Genomic DNA, 20,706 nt, shown 5'->3' with positions numbered 1-20,706 from the left:
GGCATTGGCCCAGATGATTCTGATCCAGGTGTCATCAGACCACACTTTGGGGCATATTGGGTCCCCTCCCTCCTCTGAACCTACCTTGAAATCTACTTCCATGAAGGTGTTCTTGAATGACACCAGCTCACAGCTTACTACAAATTCCTAGACATTTATATTGCTTTGGATTTTTTTGAACTATTTACACATGTATTTGACCAGGAGCCAAGATGAGATGTTTACTTTGCACGCACAGCCCTGGGCATTCACTGAGTGCTTGGTGATGTGAGGACTGGATTCAGAATCATAGCCCTTGGTGGGAAAAGCAGGTGGAAACACAGCAGGGTCATGAGCACAGCATTGGAAGTGGTGACCTCAGGTGTGATGCTGGGCTAGTAGTTTGACCTTGGGCAAATGACCACCTTGCTGTTCCTGTTTTTCAGATGTAAAAGAGGGTATGCACAGCACCTGCTTAGAGTTGAGTATCAGAGTTGTGGCTGAGGGTACTTTGCACAGTACCTGATATGGAAAAGTGCTTGAAACCAAGCAGGACCCTGCAGGGCCTTTGTGGTGACAGACCCCACCCTCCCGTGTCCCCTGCCTCTTGTTTGTAGAAAAGCTTTAGCCTGCTAGGCCTTCCCCAATTTTCAAAGAGCAAATTTAATCAGAGAATTGAGAAAATGCAGAAACAAATGAAAACAGTCAAGCAAGTCAAAGTAATGATAATTTAGCCATTAAATGAACTCAAGGACCTTTAGTTCCTCCTCAAGGGCTATAAGTAATATCCTGAACTATATCCTGAGTTGCTTTGCAGATACTAAACCCTCACCAGGTGGAGAAGTTAACTGCATGTTGACCACAAGCATATAGACCCCTAGAGTGGTTAGAATCAGAAGGTTGATGATGTTAACTGTTGAAATACCACCCTGTTACCTCACCACCCACCAATCAGACAAATGTCCACAGGCTGATATGGCACCCATGACCCTCTCCCTCACCTTGTCTTTAAAAACCCTTGCCTGAAGGACATCAGGGAGTTTGGGTCTTTTGGTCACGAGCTGCCCATTCTCCTTGCTTGGCCCCATGTTGGGTGCCTTGCAATAAATGCTGTACTTTCCTTCACAACAACCCAGTGTCAGTAGGTTGGCTTTGCTGCATGTTGGGCGAGTGGACCCAAATTTGGCTGGAAAACAATTTTGGTGACCCAGGTGGGCCTTCCATCCCAAGTGGGCATCTTGCCAATGGCACACTGGCCCCTGGCCATTGGCAGCTCATGGATCCTGTCCAGCAGCTGCCTGAGCACTTTTTTCTCAGGAGCAGCCCCAAGTGCTTGCACTGACTGGACATTGCTGGCTCATGGCAGTTTTGATTCAATGGTGAAGGAAACAAGGCTCTGGTCCTGATCTGGTCTGGTCCATGAGATCTCTCTGGTAAATGGCAGAACTTCCTATGTGACTACACCAGGGTATTCTTCCCTACTGGGTTGCCTTGCTTGGAATTTTCCTTTTGGCGGGGGCTGTGTGGAGGGGAGACGTAAAACTTGGTCATCTGGTTTTAAGTGGAATGCCACTTTAATTGGATTTCCCCTTCTGGGTCGAGGAGTCCCTCAGCCATCCAGCACTGCCTGAGTGGTAACTGGAAAACTCCCTGTTAGACCAAGGCTGATCTGCACCCCTGTCTGGAATTCCAGATAAGAAACTTTCCATTCTCATGCTAGGGAACTACAACCCTGAAAGGCCACCAGATAACACTCTGCCTGGTTCTGATGTGTTTCTGGAAATATCCGCAAAATGAGAAAAAAGGGGGGGGGGAATCGGAGCTCTGTTCCATCTCGTATTCCCCTGGGATGTATTTTGCAAAACTGGGAGAGCTTTAGTTATGCTCCTACAAAGAGATAGAAAGAAAATGATTTTTCCAACACTGTGTGGCCACAATATTCTTTAGACTTGAGAAAAATTCCAAAACTGGTTCTTTTTTTACTCAGAGAAAACTGGCTTGATAAACTATTTTTTCAAAATTCTGACCCTGAGAGAACAAAAGTATTCCTAGGAGAAAGCTTTAAGTTATAACTCTTATCATGTACTTGGAATGCAAACACAGTCCACAATGCCTGAGACTATAGCCTTGGGTTAATAAGTAGAACCTGAAACTGAAAGGAAAAAAGGGAGAAGAGGCTTAAAATTCAAGTGAGTAAACTTACTCCAACTGTTATTTATAAACTAATGAGTTTTATAATGTCTGATTCATGACTAAGTTTTAAAATAAAGCTATGAGATCTCTGATTCTGTCTTCATGTAAAAATGAATCTATGAATGAGCTCTATTTAATTTGCTTAAAAGAAATGAAGTGCTATATAAAATCTCAGAAATACAACAAACTCTCACGTGATCTGGGGAATATTCAATATTAAATTAATATCTGGCATTAAAGTTACAGTTTGTTGGTTTAATTAATACAGAAATGTCTTTAGAGTCATCAATATTAAATATAATACTTTTATCATACCTAGATTTAATAGAAGCCAAATAAGTTCATATTATATCTGCTGTAAAATTTGTCAGCAAAAAAATTAACTTGGTATGATGATATTTTCATAAGCACTGAAATAGAGATAAATGGGATAGAAGCTTTTAGGTGAACTCTTTAGGAATAATTATGCTTTAATTTCTCCAGAGGTTGGTAACTTGAAATTTTAGAATTTTACTAAATTAAGGTAAATGATGAGAATTCATTGAATGTCTAGATCATTTTTAATTAAGATAAAATACTGGAATATTGATTGCTAGGCAAGTCTAAGTTTGCCTATCTTCTTATGAGAGAAAAGCTAAAAACGTATGTTTATCAGACAAACATCTTGGACCATGTTAAAAGAAAGAAATTATGCTATGAGAAAATGTATGTTTTTAAAGGTTATGGAATGTTTTCTTTAAATGTGCCAGTCAGGAAATGCTGATGTAAGAAACAGTTCACAATTGCTTGCTTCTTGGTTTTTGCTAGAGAATAAGGTTTTTAAAGCTTAAAAATTACAATATATATGCAATTAAACTACTAAAGATAGTAAGGGAAGCTTTACAATATGTAAAGAAAGTAGTATATATGTTGTCAATGAGAGCAGGTATAAAGAATGGAAATATTTTGTTAGGTGAAAAGAAGAGTAATTTTATCCTAGAGCTGGTTGTTTCTGGATGAGAAATAAAATAAGGGACAAACTAATATGGATACAGAAAGTGATAGAATGTTTGTGGAAAAGGAACCTTGAGGAAAGAGTTTTTTTGTTCGTGGTCAACATTGGCTAAGATTAGATTCAATTTAATTAAGTAAATAAATTTTGTTACTAAAAGTAGGCTGGTACAAACTGGAGTTTGATTTTCTCTGTTAAGAGAACAAAGTTTTCCTGCAATATTGAGCTGCTTTTGATAACAGATTGTAAGCTTCATAGGTTTTTCTTTCTCTTTGGGATGTTTCAAAGGGCCCGTAAAGCATCTCAGTGAGAAATATTAAACTAATTAGAATTATTTGGTATAATAAATTACATGAGAAGCATTGGCAAATAAGTGGTGATAAACATTCTTAGGTTATACTGTATGGATAAATGTCATTAGTATAAGTGTTCTAGAAATTATATGAAGTTCCTAAAATTTGAATATGTCCTGATACTATGTTATCAGTCAATTTTAGCTATTATCTTAAAATGTTGTATATCAACTTGGTTAAGTTTGTCCAATTGCATTTTAATCAGATCTTTACCTGTGCCTTTTTAAGTCTTTTTTCATCCATGGAGAGTTATTGTTTCACTCTGATGCTTTTGCAAAAATGCTTCATCTTCAGGATGATTCATAGAAAGGACTTTTGGACAAGTACAGGTTTCTGATAACTTTCAGATCATACAGCTGAACTTGGTAAGAAATTAAAGAATTATAATAGAAACCCTAATGACCTCATAAAACTGTTTACCAAATGTTTGTCTCCGTATTAAAATGGAAAGAACATTCTCTGGTAAAGCTGTCACAGAGTATAACTAATCATGACATGTATCACTGCTTGTTTTAAGTCTGTTGTTAGAAGCACATGTACAATGTTTATGGGACAATTCAGTATAATTGATAAAATGTATAGCCTATAAAATGCTTCCCCATTAATCTAGCTCTGAGGTTGTTTACTGTCAGTTTTCCCCCAATGTGGACAACTAGGCAAATGTGTGTACACACAAAAGTAGGCCTAGCACTGAGGGACAGGATAACTAGGGTAGGCAACTACCACCCTGGGCATCGCAGGGCAGGCAACTACCACCCTGGCATCGAGGGACAGATATTTTGATCATCAATGCTTTCTATAGAAAGATTTGCAATCAAAAGGGGAAAATGATGGAGGAAATTCTCACATATTGAGGTAGGGGGATGTCATTCTGGCATACACATGATTTAACTTGAACTTTAGGCTAATCAAAACAGTCTGTTTATGGCCTATTAAACATACATCATACATCCGCTTTAACCACTAAATGAAATAATGCATTTAAAAAAATAGAATAACCATGGTTCAGGCATCCAAATGGAGCTGGGTGTCCGTTGTGGACATGGTTTCAGACGTATTCCTGTATTACTGAGAACTTAAATTTTCTGAATTGTATCAGACTCAGGGACACCACCAGCTGTTCTCAAAACATTATCTGCTAGCAGCTGCCACCTTATGGTCATAAGGTCTCCTCTTGTAACTATGAAACCTTTCTCTTACTTTAGGAATAGTAATGGCAAGTGAGACAACTCTAGACGTAGCCTCCCAGCAGAAGGCACTACATTCTTTAACAAGAATAATACGAGAAAGTAAAATTGCTTTAAATTTTGTTTTAGCAAAAAAGGAGATATATGTGTAATGGCCAGTAGCTCCTGCTATATATATATTAACACCCCAGAAAAGGTGAAACCCAAATAAATAGAATAATTCCAAAGGTTACTTGGTTACAGAATGTATGTAAAAAGGAATGACCCACTTCAAAACTTATTTTTTCTGATTGCTATCTGGAATAGGAAGACTCTTTCAGGGACTACTACCAGGGTGTGCATTTTGGTCATTATCATCACTGTAATATGAGTACTAATTTTCAAATATTTGTTCAGGTGCTATGACAAAGGAATCAGGGACTTCCCTGGTGATCCAGTGGTTAAGACTCCCATGTTTCCACTGCAGGGGGGTACAGGTTCAATCCCTGGTCACGGAATTAAGATCCTGTGTGCTGTGCGGTGGAAAAAAAAAAAAAAAGCAATCAGAGAGGTAATATTTTTCATAATACAAAATATTGATGCTAAGCTTGAGACTTCTTTAAAATTAAAGTCAATGAAAGATTTGACAGCCAATATGGTGGAGTAGAAAGACCCTGAGCTCACTTCCTCTCACGAGCATGCCAAAATCACAACTATCTGCAGAACAACTACTGACAAAAAAGACTGGAACCTACCAGAAAAGATCTTCTAAAAAAAGCAACCCCAACAAGACAGGAGGGGCATACACATGATATAATCAAAATTCCATACCCCTCCCTTGGGTGGGCAACACACACCTGGAGAATAATTATATTGCAGAGATTCTCCTACAGCAGTGAGAGTTCTGAGCCCCATGTCAGGCTCCCCAGTCTGGAGGCCCAGCACCAGCAAGATGAGCCCCCAGAGCATTTGGCTTTGAAGGCCAGCAGGGCTTAACTGGAGGAGGCCCACAGGACTGGGGAAATAAGAGACTTCACTCTTAAAGGGTGCACACAAAACCTCATGCACACTGGGACCCAGGGCGAAAGCAGTAATTTGATAGGAGCCTGGGCCAGACCTACCTGCAGGTCTTGAAGAGTCTCCTGGAGAGGTGGGGGGTGGCTGCAGCTCACCCTGGAGACATAGACACTGGGGGCAGACATAGTGGGGAACTTTCAGCTGTGTGACCACTACTGGGGCTGGTGGCTGACATCTTGGATCATTAGTGCCAAGGCCTGGCCCCACCAAACAGTCTGCAGGTGCCAGTGCTGGGACACCTACCGAAGGCCACTTCTCCAAGGTCAAGAAATGTAACCAACCTACCACATACATAAAAATACAAATAGCAACTTAGACAAAATGATGCGGCAGAAGATTATGTTCCAGACAAAGGAAAAAGATAAAACCCCAGAAGAAGAACTAAGTGAAATGGAGATAGGTAATCTACCCAAGAAAGAGTTCAGAGTAGAGATGATCAAAAGAACTCTGGAGGGGAATGGATGCACAGAGCAAGAAGTTAGAAGTTTTTCACAAAGAATTAGAAAACAGAACAACCAGAGATGAATAATACAGTAACTGAAATGAAGAATGCATGAGAAGGAATCAATAGTAGACTAAATGATTCAGAAGAACGGATCAATGAGCTGGAAGACAGAGTAGCAGAAATCACTGCCGCTGAACAGAAAAAAGTAAAAATGAAGAGAAATGGGGACAATTTGAGACCTCTGGGACAATATCAAGTGCACTAGTAGGGGTCCCAGAAGGAGAAGAGAGGGAGAAAGGGCCTGAGAAAATATATGAAGAGATAATAGCTGAAAACCTCCCTAACCTGGGAAAGGAAAGAGTTACCCAAGATCAGGAAAGAGGAACACACCAAGATGCACTGCAGTCAAAATGACAAAATTTATAAAAGAATATGAAAAGCAGAAAATAACATACAAAGGAGCTCCCATAAGGCTATCAGCTGATTTTTCAGCAGAAACTCTTCAGGCCAGAAGGGACTGGCACAATATATTTAAAGTGATGAAAGGGAAAAACCTACAACCAAGAATACTCTACCCAGCAAGGCTCTCATTCATATTTGATGGAGAAATCAAAAATTTTACAGACAAGCAAAAGCTAAAAGAATTCAGCACCGCCACACCAGTTTTCAACAAATGTTAAAGGAAGTTCTCTAGGTGAAAAATAAAAGTTCACAGCTAGAAACAAGAAAGTTGCAGAATGAAAAAGCTCACCAGTAAAGACAAACATACAGTAAAGGTAGGAAATCATCTACACACAAAGCTAGAAGGGAGGTTAAAAGACAAAAGTAGTAAAATCATCCGTATCCACAATAAGCAGTTAAGGGATAACAAAAACAATTAGATGTAAAATATGATATCAAAAACAGAAATTGTGAGGGGAGGAGAGTACAAATGCAGGGTATTTAAAATGCATTGGAAATTAAGAGATCAGCAACTTAAAATAATCATGTATATATAAATACTGCTATACCAAAACCTCATGGTAACCACAAGCCAAAAATCTGTAATAGATAAACACACAAAAAAGAAAAAGGAATCCAGACATAATACTAAAGATAGTCATCAAATCACAACAGAACAAAGGAAGGAAAGAGTAAAAAAAAAGACCTACAAAAACAAATCCAAAATAATTAATGGGACTTCCCTGGTGGTTAAGACTGTGTGCTTCCACCTCAGGGGACGTGGGTTCAATCCCTGGCCCAGGAACTAAGATCCCACATGCTGCACAGCCAAAAAAAAAAAAAAAAAATGGCAGTAAGAACATATGTACTGATAACTACATTGAATGTAAATGGACTAAATCCTCCAACCAAGAGACACAGATTGGCTAAATGGATACAAAAACAAGACACATATATATGCTACCTACAAGAGAGTCACTTCAGATCTAGAAATTCATACAGACTGAAAATGAGGGGATGGAAAAACATGTTCCACGCAAATGGAAATCAAAAGAGAGCAAGAGTAGCAATACTTACATCAGACAAAATAGGCTTTAAATTGAAGACTGTTACAAGAGACAAAGAGGGACAGTACGTAAGAAGATATAACAATTGTAAACATAGGCACCCAACATAGGAGCACCTCAATATATAAGGCAAATATTAACCGACATAAAAGGAGAAAGTGACAGTAACACAATAGTAGTGGGGGACCATAATACCCCACTTACACCAATGGACAACTCATCCAGACAGAAAATCAATAAGAAAACACAGGCTTTAAATAACACATTAGACCAACTTGACTTGATTAATATTGATAGAGCATTCCATCCAAAAGCAGCAGAATACACATTTTTTTCCAACTGCACATGGAACATTCTCCAGGATAGATCACATGGTAGGTCACAAAACAAGCCTTGGTATGTTTAAGAAAATTGAAATCACACAAGCATCTTTTCCAACCACAACACTATGAGACTAGAAATGAACTACAAAAAAACCAAAAAAACCCTGTAAGAAACCCAAACAGGTGGAAGCTAAACAACATGCCACTAAACAACCAATGGCTCACTGAAGAAATCAAAGAGGAAGTTAAAAAATACCTAGAGACAAATGAAACTGAAAACACAATGACCCAAAAACCTATAGGACACAGCAAAAGCAGTTCTAAGAAGGAAGGTTATAAAGATACAAGCTTACCTCAGGAAACAGGTAAAGTCTCTAACAGCCTAATGTTACACCTAAAGCAACTAGAGAAAGAAGAACAAACAAAATCCAAAGTTAGTAGAAGGAAAGAAATCATAAAGATCAGAGCAGAAATAAATGAAATAGAGACTAAAACAAAACCAAAACCAAAACCAAAAAACAACAGAAAAGATCAATGAAACCAAAAGCTGTTTCTTTGAAAAGATAAACAAAATTGATAAACCTTTAACCAGACTCATCAAGAAAAAGGGCCCAAATCAATAAAATCACAAATGAAAAAGAAGTTACAACCAATACCACAGAAATACAAAGGATCATAAGAGACTACTACAAGCAACTATATGCCAATAAAATGGACAACCTAGAAGAAATAGGCAAATTCTTAGGTACAATCTCCCAAGACTGAACAAGGAATAATTAGAATATGAACAGACCAATTATCAATACTAAAATTGATTAAGTAATTTAAAAACTCCCCCAAAACAGAAGTCCAGGACCAGATGGCTTCTTCACAGGTGAATTAGCGAAGAGTTAACACCCATCCTTCTGAAGCTATTCAGAAAAATTGAAGAGGAAGGAACACTTCCAAACTCATTCTATGAGGCCACAATCACCCTGATGCCAAAACCAGACAAAGATATCACACTCAAAAAAAGAAAATTACAGGCCAATATCACTGATGAACATAGATGTAAAACTCAACAAAATACTAGTGAACTGACTCCAACAATACACTAAAAGGATCATACACCATGATCAAGTGGGATTTATCCCAGGGATGCAAGTATTTCTCAATGTCCATGAATCAATCAATGCAATATAACATATTAACAAACTGAAGAATAAAAAACATTCGATCATCTCAGTAGATGCAGAAAAAGCTTTTGATAAAATTCAACATCCATCTATGATAAACTCTTCAGAAAGTGGGCATAGAGAGAACATACCTCAACGTAATAAACGCCATATATGACAAACTCATACACAACAGCTAATATCATACTTAACAGTGAAAAGCTAAAACCATTCCCTATAAGATAAGGAACAAGACAAGGATGACCACATTTGCCACTTTTATTCAACATAGTTTTGGAAGTCCTCGCCATGGCAATCAGAGAAGAAAATGTAATAAAAGGGATCCAAACTGGAAAGGAAGAGGTAAAACTGTCGCTGTTTGCAGATGACATACTATACCTAGAAAATCCTAAAGATGCCACCTGAAAACTACTAGAGCTCATCAATGAATCTGGTAAAGTTGCAGGATACAAAATTAATACACAGAAATCTGTTGCATTTCTATAGATTTAACAGTGAACTATCAGAGAAATTAAGGAAACAGTCCTATGTACCATTGCATCAAAAAGAATAAAATACTTAGGTATAAACCTACCTAAGGAGGCAAAAGACCCGTACTCTGAAAACTATAAAACACTGATGAAAGAAATTGAAGACCACACAGATGGAAAGATATAGTGTGTTCTTGGATTGGAAGACTCAATATTGTTAAAATGACTGTACTACCCAAAGTAATCTACAGATTCAATGAAATCCCTATCAAATTACCAATGGCATTTTTCACAGGATTAGAACAAAAAAATTTTTTAAAATTTATATGGAAACAGAAAAGACCCTGAATAGCCAGAACAATCTTGGGAAAGAATGGAGCTGGAGCAATCATGCTCCCTGACTTCAGACTATACTACAAAGCTACAGTCATCAAACAGTATGGTACTGGCACAGAAAAAGACACATAGATCAATGGAACAGGATAGATAGCCCAGAAATAAACCCATGAACTTATGGTCAATTAATCTATGACAAAGGAGGCAAGAATATACAATGGAGAAAAGACAGTCTTTTCAATAAGTGATGCTGGGAAAACTGGACAGTTACAGCTAAAAGAAGGAAATTAGAACATTCTCTAACACCATATACAAAAATAAACTCAAAATGGATTAAAGACCTAAATGTAAGACCAGACACTATAAAACTACTAGAGGAAAACATAGGCAGAATGCTCTTTGACATAAATTGCAGCAATATTTTTTTGGATCCGTTTCCTGGAGTAATGGAAACAAAAGCAGAAATAGATAAACAAACTAATTAGACTTAAAAGCTTTTGCACAGCAAAGGAAACCATAAACAAAACGAAAAGACAACCTATGGAATGGGAGAAAATTTTGCAAATGATGCAACCGACAAGGGATTGATTTCCAAAATATACAAATAGCTCATACAATTCAATAACAAAAAACCCAAACAACCCAATCAAAAAATGGGCAGAACAGAACTGCTGAGCCTGTGCTCTAGAGCCTGCGAGCCACAACTGCTGAGCCCGGGTGCCACAACTGCTGAAGCCTGCGCGCCTGGAGCCTGTGCTCCGCAACGGGAGAGGCCACCACAGTGAGAAGCCCGCTCACCACAATGGAGAGTAGCCCCCGCTCGCCTCAACCAGAGAAAGCCCACGCACAGCAACAAAGACCCAACATAGCCAAAAATAAATAAATAAAATAAATAAATTTATTTTAAAAAAATGGGCAGAAAATCTAAGTAGACATTTCTCCAAAGAAGACATACAGATGGCCAACAGGCATGTGAAAAGATGCTCAACATCACTAATTATTAGAGAAATGCAAATCAAAACTACAATGAGGTATCACCTCACACCGGTCAGAATGGCCATCATCAAAAAATCTACAAATAATAAATGCTGGAGAGGATGTGGGGGAAAGGGAACCCTCTTACACTGTTTTGGCAGGAATGTAAATTGGTGCAGCCACTACAGAGAACAGTATGGAGGTTCCTTAAAAAACTAAAAACAGAGTTACCATATGATCCAACAATCCCATTCCTGGGCATATATCTGGAAAAGATAAAAACTCTAATTCAAAGAGATACATGCACCCCAATGTTCATAGCAGAACTATTTACAATAGCCAAGACATGGAAGCAACCTAAATGTCCATCAATGGATGGATGAATAAAGAAGCTGTGGTACATACATACAGTGGAATATTACTCAGCCATAAAAAGAGTGAAATAATGCCATTTGCAACAACAACAAGGATGGACCTAGAGATTATCATACTAAGTGAAGTCAGAGAAAGACAAATATCATGCATCACTTATATGTGGAAAAAATGATATAAATGAACTTATATACAAACAGAAATGGACCCACGGACATAGAAAACAAATTTACAGTTACCAAAGGGGAATGGGGGTGACAGATAAATTAGGATTTGGGGATTAACATATACACACTACTATATATAAAACAGATAATCAACTGTATAGCACAGAGAACTATACTCAGTATACTGTAATAACCTATAAGGGAAACGAATCTGAAAAAGAATACGTGTGTGTGTGTGTATATCCACACCCATGTATAACTGAATTACTTTGTTGTACACCTGAAACACTGTAAATCAATTATACCTTAACTTAAAAAAATAATAAAGTCAATGACTTTCTCTCCTCTTATACTGAAAATTTGGCTTTGCCCCCATTCAGCAGTTAGTAGCCAGAGCAGTCATCATCCCTGTTCCCCTCAGGATTGAGGAATATCAAAGAAAAGGGGGGACTGAAACTGGGCAGGACCCTGTGGGGCCTTCCTTGTGACAGAACCCACCCTCCTGTGTCCCCTGCCTCTTGTTTGTAGAAAAGTTTTAGCCTCCTAGGCCTTCCCCAATTTCCAAAGAGCAGATTTAATCAGAGAAGTGAGAAAATGCAGAAACAAAGGAAGACAGTTAAGCAAAACAATAGTTTAGCCATAAAACAAAGTCAAGGACCTTTAGTTCTTCCTCAAGGGCAATAGAAAATATCCTGAGTTGTTTTGCAGATACTAAATCCCCCACCAGGTGGAGAAGTTAACTACACGCTGACCATCGGCACACAGACCCCCCAGAGTGGTTGGAACCAGAAGGTTGATGATGTTGACTCCTGAAATACCACCCTGTTACCTCACCACCCACCAATCAAACAAACGTCCACAAGTTGATTAGGCACCCTGACCCTCTCCCTCACCTTGCCTTTAAAAATGCTTACCTGAAAGCCATCAGGGAGTTCTGGTCTTTTGATCATGAGCTGCCCATCCTCCTTGCCTGGCCCCATGTTGGGTGCCCTGCAGTAAATGCTGCACTTCCCTTCACAACCCGGAGTCAGTAGATTAGCTTTGCTGTGTGTCAGGCGAGTGAAATCAAGTTTGGTTCAGTAGTTCAGTAACGTGCTCAATTATTGGTAGCTATTAGCTACTAAAAATCAGCAAAATATTTTAAAAGTTATTAATAATAACAGCACAAAATATCTAATCTCATAAAGCTTATCTTTTATCTTCCCTTATTTTCTTGGCCAAATTATTTTAATATGACAAATTTGAAATCATTTAATATATTTGATTTCAGCCCAGTTGGCACATTAATTTTAATCAAGGTATTATGATTACTACCATACTATGAAAGGGGCAAGTAGTAAAAAGGTAATGAGTACGAGCTCAGTGCTGATAAACATACGCTTTGCATTTATGTAGTGGCTTCAATTATGGGTCTTTAACATCTGCCCATCAATTTGTTAATGGAAAAAAGCTGGGTCAGGAGGCTGGGCTGTACATGGTGGCTCCACCCAGGGGCTCTGAAAGTGGAAGAGTGCCTGGAGAGGAACTGTGATGAGTGGCATTTACAAGAGAGGGGTCAGAAACCCAGACTGGCAAGTAGGGTTTCTGCGAGCTGCAGGTAACCAGCAGATGCATGAGCTGCTGACTCAAGCCTCCCTATTCTAATGGCCCACGTTAGGCCTGCAGTGATTTGTTGACTTAGGATTGTACTCCTGCCTTAAAGGAAAAACACAGGGCTGTACGTGGCCCTTACGTGTTAAAGAGCACAGACTACACACTGTGTCAGCTGTTTTGAAGATGTTGATGGTTCCATCTTTGTATTGCTGACTTTTTCTCATTTCCATATTGAACCTGCTCATTCATTGACTCCACAAACATTTACTGAGCACCTGTTGCATGCCAGATAGTTTTCCAAATCTAGGGATGTGGTGGTAAAGAAATCTGACAAATATCCGTGTCTTCATGGAACAATGTAATAGATGCTGAGTGCAGTGGAGAAAAAGAAGATGCAGGAGGAGTAGGAAGGGCAGGAAGCACTGCAGAGACACGGCAGTCGAGAAGCTATTGGAAGCAGCCCCTGGCCAGGGAGGAAGCCCGATCTGTAGAGCTGTGAGACAGAACCAGGGAGTAAATGACTGCGTGAATGACACAAGGCCTCCGTCCCAGTTATTGGACCTGTTCAGTGATGGAATTTGGCAGAGCATAAGCATCTGCCTGGCCCTCGATGTGTTTCATCACGGCTGAGAACTGCGAGGGCCAAAGAGACAAGCTTCTTGGCTGGGGGTCCCATTACCACACATGGGAGGTGTGTAGACTGGGGACCCCTGTAGCTGTGGTAACTATTTCTTTGATCAAGCTGGACAGCAAGAGTTGTCTGTACTTTTGTTTCCACTTAACACAATTAGAAGTCTGTTACATGTAGTCATCCCTTCAGCTACTTGCTTCCCTTTACGTCTCGACAGGAGCACACGTCACACTGTGGGAACAGAGACCTGCCAAGACAGACCACGTGTTTCCATTGTGCAGGGCTGGGAGATGAACCACCAGTAACCAGACGGTGCCAACACAAAGTGGCGGGTGCAGAGGTGTGTGTTTGGGTTTTTTGGTCTGTTTTTAATATATGTCAACTCATCTTTCTGTTCTTTTTTTTTTTTTTTTTTAATTTTGGGAGATGGACTCAGGTTCTTTATAGCAAATAGTAAAACTGAACTTGCCTTTGCCTCCCCAAGTTTCAAATAAATGCAGCATATACTGTTTCTTGCATTCATGTAATATAATCAGGTTCGTCATCAATACAGAGAAATATTGTTTAATAACACTTGGCTTCAGTAAAAGTGCTGGCGTGGATGCACAGAGATCTCTCTTTCTCACTACAGTGGGTCATGCTCTCGGTTACTCAGCTGTTCAGTGTTTGTGCAGTATTGGTTCTTTGACCCTGTGTGTTGTGTCTCTCCTGGTTAAAAGTGACCTCAGAGACCACCTCATCCAACACCCTCACTTTAAAATTGAAGAAACTGAAATCCAGAAATGTTAAGGTGCCTTCCCAATGTCTGATAGCTGTTTTGCTGCCATGCTGGAGCAGTTTAGTTAGAACCATTTCAGATACTTGAGACCAGGTACTGCTCGAAGGCTCTGCTTCACTAATTAGACTAGTTTTTTTTTTTTCCAGTTATCAGAAAGCTCTTTTTGCAGGTGAATACCATTGTGGAGCAGGGTCAGCTCCAGTTCCTACCATGAAGGAGGTGTGCCCACCACCGGCTACACCAGGAGGAGTGCCTTAGGCCACCACAGGAGCCGCACAGAAGTGGGGGTGTCCAGCCAATTACACCCACAGTGCTCAGTCCAAGCTCACAGTCTGTGGATCTGACTCCTTAAATGACCTTGAGATTGTGGTAGGATGACCCAAGTCATCTTCCCTTCCTTGGTGGACAGCTGAAATCTTCTCAGGCTTCTTCTGTCTTTGGGGTGTCTAAGGTCAAAGTTTTTTCCCTTTAAATGAGAAGTTATTCTGTTTTCTATTTACACCTTAGGCTCCCTGCTGCAGGAGCTACACTGCTGAGGTTTACCTGTGCAGAATCTTGCTGTTCCTTCTCTTTCTCCCAAGTGATTTCCTGAAGCTTTTACATCATGTTTGCTTAGGAATTTGATACTCAGGTTAGCTTTCCAGAAATCCTCAATTTCTCTTTGGTATTTCCACTCTCCCAAACACTGTTGCTTCCGGAAAAGTTTGGGGTGTGACATTTTCTGCTGTGTTACCCTAGGGAAAGGAACTGGAGGAGGTAGGCCAGGGACCAACAGATGATTCCTGCAGTTACATGGGAACATCAAAGCAAAGAAGAATTATACAGAAGGGCACACTTCTAGTGAGGCTGCCCCTTCTTTCTAGCCACTCCCGAGGGAAGGAAGTTCTGCCTTTTCTTCAATTCATAGACAGTCACGTTCGTTGGAGCTGCTCTGAGAGCACTCACTCCTAGTACAGGAGCCAGCGTCTGGCCCCCTGGGTGAGTGGAACATCCAGGTGATCCCTCAGCTTTTAAGCCCCAGGGACATAAGTGAACTTTAATTAATGCCCCAGTTTTCAAGAGCCTACTTTTAGAGAACTGTGTCCTGTCAGTTCTGAAGCCCTTTTACTTTCACTACTTCGATGGTAAGGAAGTGGCTCAGATTTTGCCACCAGCATCACAATCCAACAGCAGAAACAGAGCTGTAGAATGTTCCACACAGTAAAATCTATTCTAAATAGATAAATATATATACATCATACACATTTTAATGGAACGAGCCAGAACAGCATTGTGAATTCAGTCTGCCAGGTAACTCCACCTGAACATTTAATTAGTGCAAGCAGAATTTTATATTAAGTAGGTTCTTAGCTCTTTAATTTTTTTGGATGAGCAAAGGGAGATGTTTCTAGAAGTGGGCCTTAGGCTGACATGCAGGAAGAAGGTGCATTCTGATGAATGTATGTGTATGTGTGTGTGTAACTGGAGTCTTGAAACACATCATATGTGCAATCAAGCCCTTACCTAGAAGAGTTCTCCTTATGAAATTCTAGACTCTGATGATTTGCAACTATACAACTTCTCAACAGGAGCTGAGAAGGAAAAAGAAAGATGCAGTTAAATAAGGGTTACCCAGAGCTTCCCTTCCTGGTACCCAACCTCTCTGTGTATCTGGAATCCAGGAGGCACAAGGCAAGGGCTGTGACCCGGATTCAGAAAGTCAGTGAACATTAGAATTATGAGCTGACATCTTGTTACACACATGTCACAGAGAAACTTTAGCGGAAGAAGAGCCTAAAATATATCTGGCAAATAAGTAATGAATTAATATCCCACTCAATATCACGTAATGTTTAAGATACGTAAAGGGCTAATGATGCTCTATATTTAGTTAACATAAAGACAAAAGAACTTTCCTAAATTCATTCTGGGTTTAATCTTCCTAATTTTTTCTTGACCCTTTAAGAGCTACAGCAAGAAATTTTCTTCATTGGACATTTTAAGAATATATACCTTGAGGAATTCGATTTAGGAAAAAAACTAAAAGCTTTATCTTTCTATACATAATTTGTCTCCATAGATGTGACTTCTTATATAATAATTGTTACATATACTATTTATAGATTTTAGTTTCCTACCCTGCTGCACTGAAAAAGGAGGCAGGCTGCTCGGTGACACAGCAGAGTTACAGTGACTGCTCATTTTCATTTATTTTTCCAGTGTGGTCCTTGTAGATTGTATTTCTCAAGCTGATCGTAAACTGCTGATGTCATAATAAATATATCTTGTCTTCCCAACCTAGGTGGTTTCCAACAGCGAGTTACCAAAAGACATCATCATTTTACAACAGGAACTCCACACAGAAGGTATGATGTAAAGTCATTTATTTTCCCCTCGATAAATTTTAAAAGACTTTAATGGAAAACGTTTAGTACTGTCATGTCACGCTGAATGCCAGCAGTACCTTGACGTTTATACACACAGGAAGCCAGGTCAACGTGTACACATGTCCCCATGGCCCTTCAACAGTTTTGCATGTACAAAATTGTCTGCCATTTTGCTTTAGCAAACAGCAACATAATTTAAAACTTTCATGTCTCCTATGTGACACCTAAAATCAGTCCAACATTTATTAATACAGTTAGAAAAATAAAAGCCTTAAAAAATTCATGGTATGAGCTCATGGTGCTAATCACATGACATGAGTTTATGAGTTCATGGGATCTCATCAAATGTAAGATCATTTTAAAAATTCCTACATAACAACTTTCTGGTTTAATTTGAAAGGCTTAAGACTTGAAATCTAGTAAGACTGTTAAGTCGATGTACAAATCAATTACTTGATTTAACTTTTACTTGCCTTGGGAGAGTTAATTCTCATTGTCCACTGAATGAACGCCTTTCAAATATTAATAACTATATTACAGTATTTACAAGCTTTCTTATCTATCCTGAACTGATAGAAAGTTCAGCTGTGAGAAGGGTGAGCTCACGAGGCGGGGGATGCAAGGGAGGGTGTGAGCCTGGAGGGAGAGGGCGAAAGTGAAGCCCCCGGCTGGGATACATCAGGCTCCAGGAGACCAGCCAGCCAATGACGCTGTTGTTGTCAGACCAGAAGTGCGTGCCAACAACCAGGACAAAGAGGAGGGAAGGTGTGTTATCCCAGTAGGAAGGGAGGAAGAAGCTAGGCCTCAGGTCAAACGAGGCTGAGGACTGAAAGCATGCCCCACAGGCTGGCAGTGAATGACCCTCTGGAAGTTACCTGATTTGGTTGAGGTGCTGGGGATACATGCCATGGATAAGGGAGGGGGTAAGTGCAAGAATTTGTTTTGGCACCAGATAGTGATGCTCATTTGATTTCTACAATATTAGCTGTGCCATGTGCCCTTTTCTACTGTACTTTCTGCAAACTGTCCCACGGAGACCTACCACCCACTTGACCTCTTCAATACACTTGGCAAAGCCTGTCAGTGCTGTGGACAGTGCTGTGGACGCTCTGCTAAGAGGCGCCCACAATGCCCAGACAGCCTGCACAGTGTCACAAACCTGGAGAAGTGAAGTCAAAGACTAGATGTGCTAGATTTTATGTGCCTTGTGAATGTCGATGGGATTCTCATTTAGGGGGTTTAGTTTCTTGTGTTTTAATAACACCTGTAAACTAGTCGTTATTTTAAAAAGCACACTCTCCTAGGTCTGGTCTGTGCATGGATACAAACACCACCCCATCTCCCTTGCACCCTTCCTGGTGGCTGTTTAGAAGCTGCTCACACCAAAACTTTATAAATGAGATTCACTCAATATAATGTTTAAAGCTCTCACGTGAGAGTCTTTAAAACTTTAAACGTTTCCATAATCAGTAAGGGTTCTCTGGTGGCCCACTTTTACATGCAAATACAGACAAACTGTTAACATGCATTACTTCAGTCAATTGGTAAAGTTTATTTTGTAAGTGTAAGTAATTTTAAGCCATTTACTAATTTATAAATTTCGGTCACGTAAAACCACTACCAGGGCAGTTCTGAGGTATTACTGTTAATTCACTATAGAAATGTTCCTGTATTGTGAGGTGGTGTGAAGTGTGACTGCCCTGCCTTTTGGTGGCGCTGACTACAGATGTGTCCTAGAGAGCGTTCAGGAAACTGCTGTGTGTGTGCATTAACTGAGCTTCCAAACGTGACTGGCAACTTGACTGGCTGGTCTGCCAAGCGAACCAAAATCATAACGACGGCCACGGAACGGGCCACACAAGTCGAGACATGACACATGTATGGTGCTGCCTCAACCTGGCTTCATCAACACCCGTCCTACTCAAGTCACTTACAAGGAGAATGTGTGCAAAAAGCATCCACAAAGCCTATCAGCAGGTTAATTTTAAATGAACTAGACCATGTTTTTGCTTTTAAAATTCATTTATAAAAATAAATTTCAGTTTGAGACCTTAGATACCAAATTGTGGCTTAATTTAGTCGTGATGGCGAGACTAAAGTTATGAAAACCGCAGTTGGAAATGTGAGCACTCCAGCTCGTTCCCTGCGGCGTGGCCGACGCGCTCACAGCCCTTCTCCTATTGGCCAAAATACTCAACTTCTGGACAAACGTCTAGCCTGCCCTTGTCCCCAAGCGCCACAAAACTTTAAACCTTAGACCTCCAATATAAAACTACTAGTAACCATAATACATTCAAGATACGGAAAGCCCTGCACCTGCCTCGAGAGACACCACCTCACTGCCCGGGCACAGACACAGCGTGGGGGACATGGGCGCCCACTTGAGCGTACAGCTTATTCAGATGCTTTGTACTGGAGCGCAGAGTAAAGTCCCTCCCAAGTCTTTATCTCAGAGCAACAATAATTTAAAACCAGTTTGAGAGCATGAGCAAATCCTTGTAGGTTCTGTGCTGTGAGACGGTAACAGCCTGGCCCAGCCTCCAGGGATCTCTGTGCATCAGGTAGGAACACTGTCGGGTGGAAATGCCAATATTACTTACTGCTTAGACTGTGCTGACTTCAACGCCTGTGTTAGACCGATTTCTCACACCAGAAGCTTTCTGCCTCAGTCAGAAAATTATTTGAGGGACAGTAAAGAACTGAACTAAGGAAAAAGTTTCTGGCCTCCAAATCCCCAGACACACAGAAGCAAGTTTCAAACTACTGTCCTCTCTCAGTGCAGACAAGGGACTGGCTGATAGGAACACAGTGTTCAGTCTGTGGAACAGTGTGATGCAGCAGAACCCTGATCTCATGCAAACCCGAACCAGTTAACTGCGAGAAGACAGCCCCGCTCAGTGTTCTCTCGTGAATGCGACTCTGCACACGAATGCATGGGGCTCAGACCTCACTGATGGTCCTCTCTGAAGGGCAGTACTCCGAAGGGCCTGCCGAGGACATGTAGAAAGACTGCGTTTTCCTTTTCAATCGGGCTCTTTTGTTGGCCAGCACCAGGCTATGCCGGCTTGAGTTGATGATTTCTGAAATGAACTTTTTGCAGTCTACACACACCTCCATGGTGCTCCAGTCCTCCATCAACTCTTTGGGAAATTGGAGTTCTTCATCTGATTTGTCCACAGACTTGGATTTTGAGGACAATCTGGAAAAAAACAAAATATTTACAACATCCATTATTATTACTTATAGTTCTACTGCAATAGTAAGAAAATATGTGCAAAAAAAGTAAATCTGTTGGCAAAACATGATGGAATGGGTGGGTGATTTAGTCATGTCAGTTTTGTCCAAAGAAGTTATAATTGGCGACAACTTTCCAAATATTTTTGGGGACTTCTCTGGTGGCACAGTGGTTAAGAATCCACCTGCCAATGCAGGGGACACGGGTTCGATTCCTGGTACGGGAAGATCCCACATGCCGTGGAGCAACTAAGCCCGTGTGCCACAACTACTGAAGCCCATGTGCCATGACAACTGACCCGTGTGCTGCAACTACTGAAGCCTGCGTGCCTAGAGCCTGTGCTCCGCAACGAGAAGCCACCGCAATGAGAAGCCTGCGCACCGCAATGAAGAGTAGCTCCCGCTCACCACAACTAGAGAAAGCCCACACGCAGCAATGAGATCCAATGCAGCCAAAAATAAAAAAAATAAAGACATGTCAAATTATTTTAAAAAAAACAAAATATTTTTTAAGAAAGAAACCAGGAAACCTTTTATTAAGAAATAATAATATGGGGCTTCCCTGGTGGCACAG

The 20,706-nt window shown here is 40.3% G+C and overlaps 2 protein-coding genes across 10 annotated transcripts in view; one reads left to right on the top strand and one right to left on the bottom strand.

Moving 5' to 3' along the window:
- Positions 1-20,706, top strand: part of PRELID3A (PRELI domain containing 3A) — a 100,576-nt gene that overhangs the window by 58,182 nt on the left and 21,688 nt on the right. For 6 of the 8 annotated variants that reach the window (XR_014295730.1, XR_014295731.1, XR_014295732.1 and 3 more), the window contains exons 6-7: positions 13,972-15,163; positions 16,814-16,877. Coding sequence is in view for 2 of the 8 variants with exons in the window: in XM_082640736.1 (XP_082496862.1) it covers positions 13,972-14,208 (237 nt within the window). In the remaining 6 variants the exon portion in view is untranslated. Of the gene's footprint in view, positions 1-3,810; positions 4,280-13,971; positions 15,489-16,813; positions 16,878-20,706 lie in introns of those variants that run through there. The other 2 variants (XM_082640736.1, XM_082640738.1) reach the window with 2 other exon arrangements.
- Positions 16,879-20,706, bottom strand: part of SPIRE1 (spire type actin nucleation factor 1) — a 184,475-nt gene continuing 180,647 nt past the window's right edge. For both annotated transcript variants that reach the window (XM_082640716.1, XM_082640717.1), the window contains one exon: positions 16,879-20,097. In XM_082640716.1, coding sequence (XP_082496842.1) covers positions 19,839-20,097 — 259 coding nt within the window. In that variant the 3' untranslated portion in view covers positions 16,879-19,838. The remainder of the gene's footprint in view (positions 20,098-20,706) is intronic.

Source organism: Mesoplodon mirus (genome assembly GCF_964341445.2).
Source record: "Mesoplodon mirus genome assembly, chromosome: 13".
Taxonomy (NCBI): Eukaryota; Metazoa; Chordata; class Mammalia; order Artiodactyla; family Ziphiidae; genus Mesoplodon; species Mesoplodon mirus.
This window is presented reverse-complemented; position numbering and strand designations above follow the sequence as displayed.